The sequence below is a fragment of the Lagopus muta genome, chromosome 11 (genome assembly GCF_023343835.1).
Source record: "Lagopus muta isolate bLagMut1 chromosome 11, bLagMut1 primary, whole genome shotgun sequence".
Taxonomy (NCBI): Eukaryota; Metazoa; Chordata; class Aves; order Galliformes; family Phasianidae; genus Lagopus; species Lagopus muta.
Genome location: NC_064443.1, coordinates 19,538,039 through 19,550,981, shown reverse-complemented (window position 1 = coordinate 19,550,981; position 12,943 = coordinate 19,538,039). Strand labels below are relative to the sequence as shown.

The 12,943-nt window shown below is 45.8% G+C and overlaps 1 protein-coding gene across 12 annotated transcripts in view; it reads left to right on the top strand.

The window, feature by feature from the left end:
* Window positions 1–12,943, top strand: part of TMCC1 (transmembrane and coiled-coil domain family 1) — a 105,754-nt gene that overhangs the window by 88,271 nt on the left and 4,540 nt on the right. For 10 of the 12 annotated variants that reach the window (XM_048957444.1, XM_048957445.1, XM_048957448.1 and 7 more), the window contains one exon: window positions 7,553–8,487. In XM_048957444.1, the coding sequence (XP_048813401.1) occupies window positions 7,553–8,487 (935 nt within the window). Of the gene's footprint in view, window positions 1–3,423; window positions 3,461–6,677; window positions 6,754–7,552; window positions 8,488–12,943 lie in introns of those variants that run through there. The other 2 variants (XM_048957451.1, XM_048957453.1) reach the window with 2 other exon arrangements.

Below are 12,943 nucleotides of genomic sequence, written 5' to 3'. Positions count from 1 at the left end.
AACATCCATTAATGTTATTCTGGCCATATTTTTATTGTGTCGTCCTCTTTCACCTCAAAAATCAGATTCCTGCAAGTCCCTGCATACAGTTCAGTTCCTTCCTATTTTTCTGTTCAGATTGTGTTATTCATTCCTGTTGACCTGCTTTGCCCATAACGCTGTCATTGTCATCCTGTTTATTCAGCTAGCACTGCTCATTTTCTTATTGACGAACCTGTAGCTTTGGGAAACCATTACTGAATTGGACCACCAGGCTTTACTCCTTTTGCATTCAAAAATTTACTTTTGAATGCAAAAATTTTGTGAATTCAAGGTCAAGAATGGGAGGTCTTTGGCAGCAAGTAGGTTTTAAGAAGACCAGAAGGCAGCACAGACGTATTATGAAATGTTGCTCTGCTGAGGTTAGTGGCTCACCTGCCTGCCCTTTCCTGGAGATCTGCTATCTCCTCCCGTTCCTGCAGCATGCAGATGCATTGGCCACGCAGGAATGCTGAGAGCCACGTGTGTTGCTCTGGATTGGCAGAGTTAATGTGAGTGCAAATGTTTTAGTAATCATCACTCATCATTGTTTAACTGCTATGAGTAAGGGGTAAAGCCATTTCCTCTTGGTGTTGCCTGTGTTGGTTCCTTGCTCCAGTTGTTATCTTAGATGGGCAAAGAGATTGGATTTCCTTACTGTATTTTTTCAGGGCCGTTTTTCATTTCGTTGCATTCTTTTCCCCATAGCCAGGATGTTCTGCTCGCCATCTTGAGGATTAATTGCCTGCAAGCAAAGATTGTTTACGTCTTTCAGAAATCCTAATTATGATCTAACCATTGAGCTGCAGGAAAATACACAGCGAGACATCCTTGAGCTATCCATCTGTTCTTATGCTTTCCTTAGCCAGTTTTGAGTGTGTTTGGATTTAGGCACTGCTCAAAACAGTTTCTGACAATGGTGACTAGCAGTTTTTTGTGAATGAGTAGAATGCAAAGCTGTAGTTCCTGAAGATTTAGTCAGCCTATAAAATTCTGCAGGATAACTGCACAGTGTGTCATAAGGAATCATGCTGGACCTGTTCTTCATTGTTTTTCCTTTGTATTCTTGTTGGCAGCAAAGCCATGGCAGAAGGTGTTTTACACAGCGCAGGAACTGTGTGCACATTGGGCACTTACTGAGGGAGGTGGCAGGCTGTAGTTCTCTCTTCTTTGAGTCCAGACGTGAGTGATCTGTTGTGTCTGTACAGGTGGTTCAGTGCAGCAGTATTTGCCTCTTCTGTTGGTCCTCGGTTTAAAGGTGAATGAACAGAAATCTCCTGCCTTACATCTGCTATTACATCTAGATCATGAAGCAGCCTAGACTCAGGATTTGCAATGATATAAAAATATACTTTGCCGTGTATAGTGAACCAAAGAGTTGGTAATATCAAACGTATGGCAATTCTGCAGCAGACTGATAAAAAGGGGTATAGGCCCAAGCTTTCATTACCTTCCTAGACACATCAGAAGGTGTAATATGTGGAATCTCCATCCTGGGAAATGCTCAGAAACCACCTAGCAATCTGTATTAGGTGGAAATCTGGACAGCCTCAACCAGTCTGTGAATTTTTAACATCCTGTAAGAAGCAAAGTATTAGAAAAAACTGCCTTAACCATAGGTCATAAAGGACTTACTACATTGCCAGTGTAATTTGTAGTATTTTTTTTGTCCATAATTCAGGACCCACAATAGATTTTGCAGTATTCTTTATCCTTATTGTGTTCCTCCAGGATCCAGTTCACTGTCTACTCTCCTGACTGTAGGGCTGATAGCACCTTGACTCAGACATTGTCTGAAGAATCATGTGCTGCATGCTGTGTGCAGGGGAGGTGACATATGACATTTGACTACTGACTGCCAATTACATTTAATTTTATATGTTGAGCTTGCCTCTCGGTAATTCACAGTGTTTATATGCATCTTCACTATACCTCACAGGGATTCTATATATGGCTTCATAAAAGCAAGTATATTTAAGTGGTTTAATGCAGATGTAAAATCATTTTGTAGCCTAATGGAGGTCATTTTCTGCACTGTGCAAACACTGATATAGAGGGAAGTGAGGGAAAACACAGAGCCAAATGTCTGTAATTACGAGAAACTGAGGTTAACACCTCTGTTTTTGTATCAAGAGTCGTGGTTTTTCTGTAGCTGTTTCTTGTCAGATTCTTGCTCTCATACCTTTTGAAGACACAGCTCCATATGAAGTGCAGGACTCCTAGAGCTAATGTGAATTTTGGGTTTGTTCTTAATGCAGCACAGACTGCAGCAGCGTCCAGAATATTGGTTCTGCTCCGTGTGGTTCATTGAACACATGCTGGTCTTCTACTGTTTTGACTCCTCAAAATAAGAGATGTTACCACAAACATACTGGAGTGGAATCAAGAAAGATAAAAATAAATTTAAAAAATCATTTGTTTTAAGTGACTTCTCACCCCTTTGGTGCAGATATCTTCCTGCCCATGGAATTTTTTGAATCTCAAGGGACTTGATCCTGAACTTTATCAAGATACATTTATTCTAAATCTACTTAGTGCAATTTGCCATCCGTTTGGTTTTAGAAAGGAAAATAATATACTGTATTCCACACTGACATAAGCAGGAATGAGCTTATTGGAAATGGAATGGACCTTACTAAATTCTCACCAGCCATGGTTTACAGCAAAGTAGGAAGGAAGAAAAACCAACAAACTCCTGTTCTATAGCATTTGGTTTTTGCATCAGAAGCAAACTGTGAACAAACTTTGTGCAAAATGGAGTGTAACACTGCGGAGTACGCAGCTGCTCCAAGCATAAGAAAAAATGTCCTCTTCCAAGTAGTAGAAATTGTAATTTGGCCCGGCAGATCTGACTTACCCCTAATGGGGGCTACAGAGCACATGGCTGCCACAGGATCATGGATTGTGTGTTGTGAGATGGGAACTTCTAGTCTTTTACTTGTTTTGCTGCAGCTAAAAATCAATGATCAGTGTTTCTTGTTTACAATATTACTCTAAAATGGCAATGAAATGGCTTACCCAGTTGGACATCAGCTGCCAGAGATCAGTTTCACTGATTTGTATCTGCTATCAGATTATTTTTAGAACTGCAACTTGGCATTTCTGTGAATAGTTCCTCCAGGCTCACAAGAGTGGAATCACAAAATATCTGTTCCCTTTGCTGAAGTGTTTTTACAATTTTATTAGAGCCAGGAGCAATGAAAAGTGAAGTCTTCTGGTACTGAACCTCTCATAAGGGACATCTGAGATAATTCTTTGTAAAACATGACTGTGTTTACATGGGAGACTGGATCAATTTTAACATTCGAGTATGATCTTTTCCAAAATAATTTTGATCCTGTTTTATAGTAGTGCTCTCCAGTTCCAAGATCCACTGTTTTTTTTAATCTTTGTTTTGATTTCCAGAGATCTCAAGAGCTGTTCTGCTTGTCTGCATCCACTTGTGAGTATTCTTTTTTTCCCTTAAAGCTTGCCTTTTTGGCACAGAAAATATAATTTAAAAAGTGCCTTAAAACAACCTTCCAATTTGCTGTTCAGAGTCACTACTGAACATATCAGGGTAGGAAGTAAATGGCTTTGTATCTAGCTGAAAATATAAGGAGACGTGGGAGAGGTCAAAAGTAATTAGGCACCCCAAGCACATAGCACATAGCTTTAATAAACACCAAGCACGTTGTGGGAGTGCAGAGGACGAGCAGTGGGGCCTCACTTGCTGCCTCTGCTCAGGGCAGCAGCTCCGTGCCTCGCAGCCCTGGCTGGGAGGGTGCAGGCCAGGCCCATGGGCTGCAGGGCAGGCTCGGGCCTCCAAGGCGCCGTGAGCCGGCAGACGTGGTCAGCATGAAAGGCTGTCTTTCTTTTTTCTCCACTCTGATCTTTATTCCCATGAGGTGCTTTAATTACAGGTCTGTGTAGTAAGAAGTCTCGTGTCTGTCACTGCAGACTGCTGTCCCCGCTCTGCTGCCTGAGGCGGGAGGTTTCTGTCTCCTGCTGTGGCCCTCCTGCAGCAGCCGCAGCACACCTGTGCCAGCGCTCATCCCCAGGCAGGGAACCCAAGGCATACAGCTTTCTGGTGGTATGACTTGCACTGCTTTAACTACAGCAGGGTGGGACAAATGCCTGCATTTTTTAGCAGTTAGTTTATACAACTGCACAGGGCTTAGTCACTGGGAGATGACTAATGGCATCCGGGGCTGCTCTCAGCTCTTATGGTCCCCGTTCCCTTTTCAGCTTCCCTATGTTCTTCTATACCAAGTAGCACAGTGCATTGCAGTCACGCTTTTAAAGCTCTGCGTGAGGGTGGAGGGGGCAGGAGCAGGATGTCTCCCTGAAGCAGACCTGTTTGGAGTGCTGCTGTTTCCCTCAGCCAGCTGGACAGTTTGTTCTCAAAAAAAAAAAAAAAAAGAGCAGAGAAAAACTTTGTAAAATCCTGAAGTGGTTTCTGTAGAGGGGTGACACATCTGAAATGAACATTCGTGTCTAGTCTTTAGCAAAGCCAAAAGGCAAAACCATAGGTTCTGTATGGGCAGTGGTTGTGAAATGAGCATGGAGGAACACTTGTACAGAAGGGAAGACCCAATGGAGGTTCGATGGGGAGAAGGAGAAAGGAGTTGGTCCTCTTGATTCGGTCCGCTGGGCAGCTCAGTGCCAGAGCAGCCTCCAGCTCCCCGCTGGTGGGGGCCGGTAGGCTTCCTGTTTGGACTGACTCGGGGGTGCTACCAAACTGTACTGCAAGGGAGAATTTCTGGTTGACTGTAATGCCTATTTCTGTACAAACGTTGACCGTTAAATATTTTGTGCACCAGCATACTTTCAGGACAGATTGCCAGTCATCCTCAATCGATAACGCGTCGCAGCACTTCCTGGTGTGCTGAGGGACCTGATTGTGCTGAGTCTTCCCAAAGCCCCCGTTCAGATCCAGAACAGAGCTCCTTTACTTTTTAATTGGAAAAAGCTGCTCTTGTTCATCCAGAGTAATGTCCACACAGCTGATAATTCTAAAATAATTAACCCAGGATGTTTTATTCTAACACAGCTCTTCTGATTTATTTTTTGTCATGAGTATAGGAAAACAACCTGAGAAGATATGCTGAAGTTGATTGACGCTAAAAGGGAGAAAGAGAATGTTTCTGCAGACTTTTTCCTCCCACAAAACTCTTGTCTGAGAGGATAGAGTATACTGATGGTGTAATTTATTGTAATTATGCACAGATGTTACTTAGATCCAACTTGCAGTAAATTAAGCTGGTAGAAACTGCTTATTGCAAAGTAACGTTGAAGTCCCATTTAGCTCCTCAGCACTGGAATGTGCCGAATTTTGCTTGGAGTCAATCTGTATTGTGGGTGAGCTCCCAGCCAAGGAGTTGATGGTACTGGGCATGGGATCGGGCACTCACCTCTACTGCCACCAAGATCAAAAGTGCTTCTGTATAAAAAGAGTTACTTTAGATTAATTAAAAAAAAAAAAAAAAAAAAAAAAAAAAAAAAAAGCATACTCATTTAGTGAGGCAATTAAGAGGAGTAATAAGATTGTGGTAGTGTACTGAATAAAGGAGTCTGCAGTGTGCTGTTTTGCAACTTATGGCAAGCTGGGAAAGCAGAAAATGGAGTGGTGTGCTACAGCTTGTAAGGATCTGCTGACAGGGAGCTCTGTGCTGCCACATGGAATTGGTGGGCACTGTCTAGATCATGTATGCCTGATGCACACAGATCTTTGTTTCCTCCCAGACCATAGGAAGATATTGGAACAGTGACAAACTGAACTCCTCTAGAAAATAAGGCAGCTGAGTGTTCCGTGCATCCAGTTGGTTCTTCTTGGTGAAACAGAAGAGAGCCCCAGTGCCAAGCTGCTGGGAAGAACCCTCACTGCACACAGCATGCAGTGATGCTGGGCTGCAGGAATGGTGAACATAAAATGTTGGAACTGGAGAAGGGATACAGTTAATTCTGATAGTTGTTATTTGGTAAAGCTTATATTCTCCAGACAGATACGGTAATGTGTTCTGCATTTGAGGGTGAGCTCTGAACTGTCTGGTAGTTGTGTAAGTAGTCGGGATGCTGCCCAGTGCTTTGATCAGGCTGCTGGCTCCAAGGAGACAAACGTGTAGCACTAACACTTGTTTGCTGGACAGCGAGGGGGGCGTGGATCAGCCTGCTCATCCAGCGTGCTACAGAGCTCCTCGCTGCATCTGTAAAAGCCAAAACGAGTATTTGTTTTTGCGTCGTTAAATAGAGGTGGTACAATGGAGGCACCATATTAGGGTCTGCTTTTCAGAAAACCGCTAAGCTACGGTAAACACAGCAGTCCCGTAGATGAGCAGGTGCTGGTAACATGACCTGGAACCGAAAGTGAAATTGTTTCTAGCTGGCCAAGTCCTAAGAATAAATAAGGAGAGGGAGGCGCGCCGTCCTCCTGCCCCGCTGAGCAGCCTGGGGGCCCGCTCGGGGTTTGTTTCCCTGGCACTCGGGGGTGCGCGACCGGCAGGCACCGCCGCTGCCCGGTTCCGCCCGGCCGAGCGCTGCCTGCCGATTCTCGGAGTCGGGTTTCCCCAGCCCGCCCGGGGCTGCGCGGCCGCTGCAGCTTATGCCGCCGGGCCGGACGGGCCCCGCAGCGGGGCGGGCGCTGCAGCCGGGCGGGGCGGGGCGGGCCGAGGCCAGGTGGGGCGCCGCGGCGGAGCCGTGCGGGTGCCGGCGGGAGCCATGCGCTGGGAGCGGACGCTGCTGCTCCGCACGGCCAAGGTAGCGGCGCCGCGGGCGGGCTGCGCTGGGGGTCGGGGTCGGCCGGGCCGCGCTCGGTGGCGCCGAATGAACCGCATTGGAGAACGGAAGGTGTCACGGCTCTGCTGAACTGCCGGGCTGCTTTTTTTTTTATCCCAGCCGAGGGAAAACTTCAGCGCTTACTCTGGTTACTTAATATGGTTCCTTCGTGGTGAATAGTTAAGCTTTTAGGAAAAAAAAGTTTCTTTGAAACTTGTCTGTCCTCATGCTTGTAGGTGCCCACTCGCTCCTGTTGCTGGCTGCACACGGCATGCTGAGAGCCTGAGGTCTCAAGTTTGCTCTAAGCACTGACCTTTGTAGATCTTTTGCTTTTTGATAACTTCTGTTACTGTCTTGCTTTCTGGTAAATACACGAAGTGCTGAGAATTACTTGGACTCACTATATACTTAGGCTGCACGGTTTTTCTCTTTCACAGTTGCCTTCTCTCTCTTTCTGTTCCGTTGCTGTCTGAGCTGTGGCTGCATATCAGTACTTTGTAGGTACCAGTCTGTGAACCAGGATTCTCTGTCTTGCTCTGGCTGCTCAGGGCTGTCAGCTGACTTCAGCATTTGAGAGTTTGCCCTTTTTCTCATCTTTTGTTGGATGTCTGTAAAAAGCGTGAAGCTTATGTTTTACTTTTAGAAGATCAGTTTATTGATGCTGTACCTTGGCCAGCTGAACAAAGGTGCATTTTTGCGGACTTACATCCTTGTCAGTTTGATTGGTACGAAAAAGAACAGCTGGACTTTAGTGCTCACATTTATCTTTCTTCTTGTCTAGATTGAACGACTGGAAGTCAGCAGCCTAGCACAGACCTCCAGTGCGGTGGCCTCAAGCACTGATGGCAGCATCAATGCAGACTCTGTCGATGGCACCCCAGATCCGCAGCGTACAAAAGCAGCCATCACACACCTGCAGCAGAAGATACTGAAATTGACCGAGCAGATCAAAATCGAACAAACGGCCCGTGATGACAATGTGGCAGAGTACCTGAAGCTAGCCAACAATGCAGACAAGCAGCAGAGCGCCCGCATTAAGCAGGTGTTTGAGAAGAAGAATCAAAAGTCTGCCCAGACGATCTTGCAGCTGCAGAAGAAGCTAGAACATTACCATCGAAAGCTGCGAGAAATCGAACAAAATGGGATCCCTCGGCAGCCAAAGGATGTCTTCAGGGATATGCACCAGGGATTGAAAGATGTTGGAGCGAAAGTCACTGGATTCAGTGAGGGAGTAGTAGATAGTGTTAAAGGTGGGCTTTCCAGTTTCTCCCAAGCCACACATTCAGCAGCAGGAGCTGTGGTTTCCAAACCCCGGGAGATTGCCTCTCTCATCAGGAACAAGTTTGGGAGTGCGGACAATATTGCTAATCTGAAAGACTCCTTAGAAGAAGGCCAGGAAGATGGGACAGGAGGCAAGGCTCTAGGTGTTATCCAGAACTTTCAGTCAAGCCCAAAATATGGCAGTGAAGAGGACTGCTCCAGTGCTACGTCAGGCTCAGTGGGAGCCAACAGCACAACAGGGGGCCCTGTGGGAGCTTCCAGCTCCAAAACAAACACTCTGGATATGCAGAGCTCAGGGTTTGATGCAATACTACATGAGATTCAAGAAATTCGAGAGACACAGGCAAGACTGGAAGAGTCATTTGAGGATCTTAAGGTTCGCTATCAGAGGGATTACTCATTAATAATGCAGACTTTACAGGAGGAACGGTACAGGTAAGTACTTTTTTACTAGTTTCCATATTAAATGCTGTGGGTGTAGAGCACGAGAGTCCTGGAGAGCAGTGCTCGGCAGCCTGGTTCAGGTGGGATGCTCTGCAGTCAGTTTGGGATTTTGCTTTCCTAATATTGTCTTTTGTAAATATCCTTATTCTGCTGCTCATTTTCCTCTCTCTACAAGAAAGGAATAGCAAGAATAAAGGTCATTTCATACTTTTTTCCTCATAAGAAGTCAAACCAAAGAAGTTAGAAAGGTGTCCCCAGGAAACAGGAGTACATTGATTACTGTTAGCCAGGCAGTGCTTTGCTCATGAAAAAGCCTGTGAAGGTCTGGGGTAAGACAGGGTTCAAGTGGATTCAAGTGAATAGTATCCTGACCCTGACCCTTCCAATGCTCAGAGCTGTGAATCTACAAGGGAAGAATATATCCAGCTTTCTTAGTCTATAAAAATATGTGCTTTTCCCTTATACCAAAACTAGAATTTACATTCTTGGCTCTGCTCCACAGTGGCAAAGTTCAAATAACTGAAGGTAAATGGAAAGTTAGCCAATGGCAATGTTCTTGTCATGGAGGTAACATGGCTCTGGAGGTGGACCAGCCCCATGCTTTGGTCACTCTTTGCCTTGCTGTAAGGACTGGGGAAGCAGTGAGGCTGCTGCCACAGTGCCAGTCTGCAGCACTGCAGGATATATAGAATCCCCCTCATCAGAGCAGAGGCTGCTCCCCAGCTCCACAGGGGCAGGAGGAGGGGATAGCTAGAGGCTGCCTCTCTGCCAGGCCCCCCCAGGACACCACAGCCTAAATGCAGTGTGAGTCTTCTAGTGCACTTTGAAAACTTTACATGAAAAATGCAAGGGACCCAACTCCTCATTCTGATAGAGGACAGCAGGCTTTTGTGAAAAGCTTGTTTGTGGCCTTCATCACTTAGACCAGGTTGGAAAGCCTATGAGGCTCAGCACGCCTGTCAGGTTTGGGGATAGGCTCTCTGAAGTACTCTGTGCCATTTGCTGCCTCAGTTTGATTTGCTCCATGCTTCATAGTCACTCTACAGCTTTTCAGACATGCCGGTGCCAGATCATTGGAAAAACATTTGAAAAGGCTTAGCCTGCTGGGATGTTGTAGTGACAGCAAGTTTTCTGTGTGTTTTGCAAAGCTTGGCTAGACAAAGCCAAACCAGCATCACTTTCTAATTCCACGTCGCCACAGTCAGCAATTTGAGTGAAACCAGAGCCCAGCACAGCAACTTTGGTTCCTAGTACCTCACTGTCATCAGGTCACATTGTGAAGAGAAGGGGAGATAGCGCTTCCTCTCCACAGCAGAGAGGGGTCTTGTTTGGTTCTGTGTGGGTTGTTGTTTTGCACATACAGCAGCAGCCATTCATAGTGGAACGCTATATGCAAGCACTATGCAGCTGAAGGAGTGGCCTGAAACTACAACAGAGGAGCTTGGCTGGGGACTAATGTGTGTTGGCAGCTAAGTGGACTAGTATTCCCTGACAGTGTTCAGCAAAGTTCACGGAGGTCCTTCTGTGAGCCCAGCATGAAGCCCTGAGGGTAAATCTAGCATCTACCCTCTAAAGCAGCCTGGAGTGAAGAACTTTCAGGAGAGTCTATATTTGATATATACAGACAAAAATACGGTGGTTGAGACTCGCCATTGGAAAGCTGATGCAAATTAGTGGAAGGTGTGACCTCTAGAGAGGACTGGTTGAACTACGCTAAGTGCTCTGCAGGCTTTCAGAAATGAGCAGGTAACACAAGGAGCTCGTGTATTAATACATGGAGAGAAATTGTACGAGTCTAGGTTCTTGTTTGACAGCCTCATTTTTTAAAATATCAGGAAGATAAAAGCCAGGAGGGCAGTGTGACGTGTGACAGCAGAGAAGATGTTCCTGTCCTGTGTGGAAAGCTGGCACTTGTTCCTCTGGCCGTTAACCCTTCCTTTCCTTCAGAAAAAGAAAGGAAAGATGGAAGTGGAAGCTGACATTCAAGATGGGGGACTCAAACTAATCATAGCCTGCCTTTGAAAGCTATTAACGCCTCGTAACTCTGCTGTATTTCTGGATGCTTTCAAAAGCAAGCACTGAGCCCGAGTTCGAGTTTTTAAAAATGTGTATTTTAGAGAAGCCTTTGCTAATAGGGCTATGTGGAATATTTGCATCATCTATGTAAACTGGAAGAAACAAAACAGATTGTGATGTTTTCTCATCCAGTCTTGGTCCGTTTCCTTGTTCTTAGATGTTCTGCTTTTCTGCAGGTTCTAGTGTGTTTTGTCTGCATACTCATTTTGTTTCTGCTTATCAGCCAAGGTTCTGACTCGCTGGTGTTCCTTGACCTGCTCCGTCTGCCTCCCGTCCCCTTTCAGCTCTCCTTGTCAGCACAGCTGCTCTGTCAGCCATCTCCGCAGGCTCCACTGGTGCAGCCACCCCAGCCCTTGGCCCAGGGGATGCTGGAGCGGCCTGGCAGCACCCGGGAGCACGTGTTGGCAAAGGGTGGCCCCACGGGTCGTGGAGGCAGGAGGACTCTGGCCTGCACCTTTGCGCTCACTGTGTTGCCTCCACGTTGGGAACGGGCCCTGCAGCAGCCTGCTGCTTATCTCAGCAGTTGAAAGGTGGCAGTTGTTTACTGATATGAGCAGGGACTTTCTGTGCTATTGAGACTGACATAAAAGTTCCTGCTGAGTGTTTTCATCTTTCTTGTCCCTTCAGGAGCCTGTTTGTACACAGTAAAATAATGAGCTCATGCGATTGGAGTGTGGCCACACTGAGGTCTTGGGCTCCTTCCCAGCCCGGCATCCTTGGAAAGTGTGTTCTGATCCCCCACGTTCCTGTCAGAGAAATCCACCAGCTGAAATGCTGGGAGCTCACACTATCCTTGCTGTCATTTTGTTGTTGGGCTTCAGTCTGTTCTCATTTATTTTAAAATAGATCAAGTGTGCTGAAATTCTGGGACAGGAAGATTGAACGGTACAAGCTAGGGCAGCGAATGCTTTGTGCTCAACATAGAAGGATCTTCACCCAAGTATGAAGCATTGAGATGTTTACACAAAGCTATTTTCTCTCACCAGAGGAGGTCTTGAAGCTGGAAGCACAGCGTGAACAGTGACACAGAGCAGCTCTGCCCCTCGAGCGTTGCTTAGGTAGAAGTCTTGGAATATGCTGCTAATAGGTATTGCTTTTAGCTATACTGCTCTGCTGTTGGAAGCAGCGTGTTCAGCAGCACGAAAAACGTACTTGAGAAGTAAAAGTTGGGTGATGTTCAGTAGGACGTGGCCCCTCCCTCCGCAAAAATGATATCTCGAGAGCTGTTTGAAGAGATACTAAAATACGGTTGTTTCTTTTTAAAGAAACAGGATTTAAGCTGCTTAGCAACAGCTGTTTTGTGAAGAGTGTTTATGTAGGAGGTTAAAGTATATACTCATGGTGTTTTCAGAAATGGTTTAGTTCCTTTTGGTGTGAAAACCCACTGGAGGACTTTAAAATACATTAACAAATGGAATATGTTTCAAGTGATCTGTGCTGCCTTTGGGACTCCTGAGTGACTTTGGTTGTGCTTTCTTGGTTGATGGCAAGTTTTGTGTGGTTTTTTTGTTTGTTTGTTTGTTTTTAAATGAGGTGGAAACAAATGGCAACGTTAATTATCTGAGTTCCTCCTTCATTAGCCAGTCTTCACGTGGCTGCTCTCATGCTCAAGCTTGTAGTTCCTGGGAAACCAGTTCCCTCGTGCGCCCTGCTGCAGTGGCACAGCAGCCCTGGCACCTCAGGGTCAGCTGGGTTCTGTCTGGGGCTCACTGCTGCTCAACCACTTGTTGGAAACTGCTCTGCTGAGCCCAACTCCTCCTTTTTACTTTAAGTAATCGGAGCATTGAGAATGTGAATGAAAATTCGCTTCAGACTTTTCAGTTTAAAATAAAAACCCCAAAGCATTGTTCAGTACTAGCTTATGCCTATGGATTCTGACTATGTAGCTCATGAAGCACTGAAAAACTTGGGGGTTGGGGGAAGCAGAATTTTTGGTTTACTTTCAGAACTTAAATTCTCATTTATAGAGAGGTGGTGCTTATTTGTTTTATGTGTGTATATATGTACATCAATTAAATTAGGGTTGGGGTCAGAGGGGGACAGAAATTAAGGAATTATCTGTGTTGAAATCTGTTCAGATTTCTCTGTTAGTAGTATCAAGAGCAAACGATAAGAGCTGTACTTTAAACTTTTTCCAAGCTGTTACAGTGGACTCAGTCAGTGGAAATCAGAGTGGGAAGAGCACGGTGGCTGCAGTAGTTGTACCTGTACCTTCCTTGCCATCAGGGCATTGCTGATAACGGACCAGGAATGAGGAAGCACAGAGGAGAAGGCTGGTGTGTCGGCTGTTCTCGGCCCTGGGCTGAGCTCTCTTCATGTTTACCTTTGGGAACAAGACAAATACTTGCCTGATTTTTAAAACATATTGAAA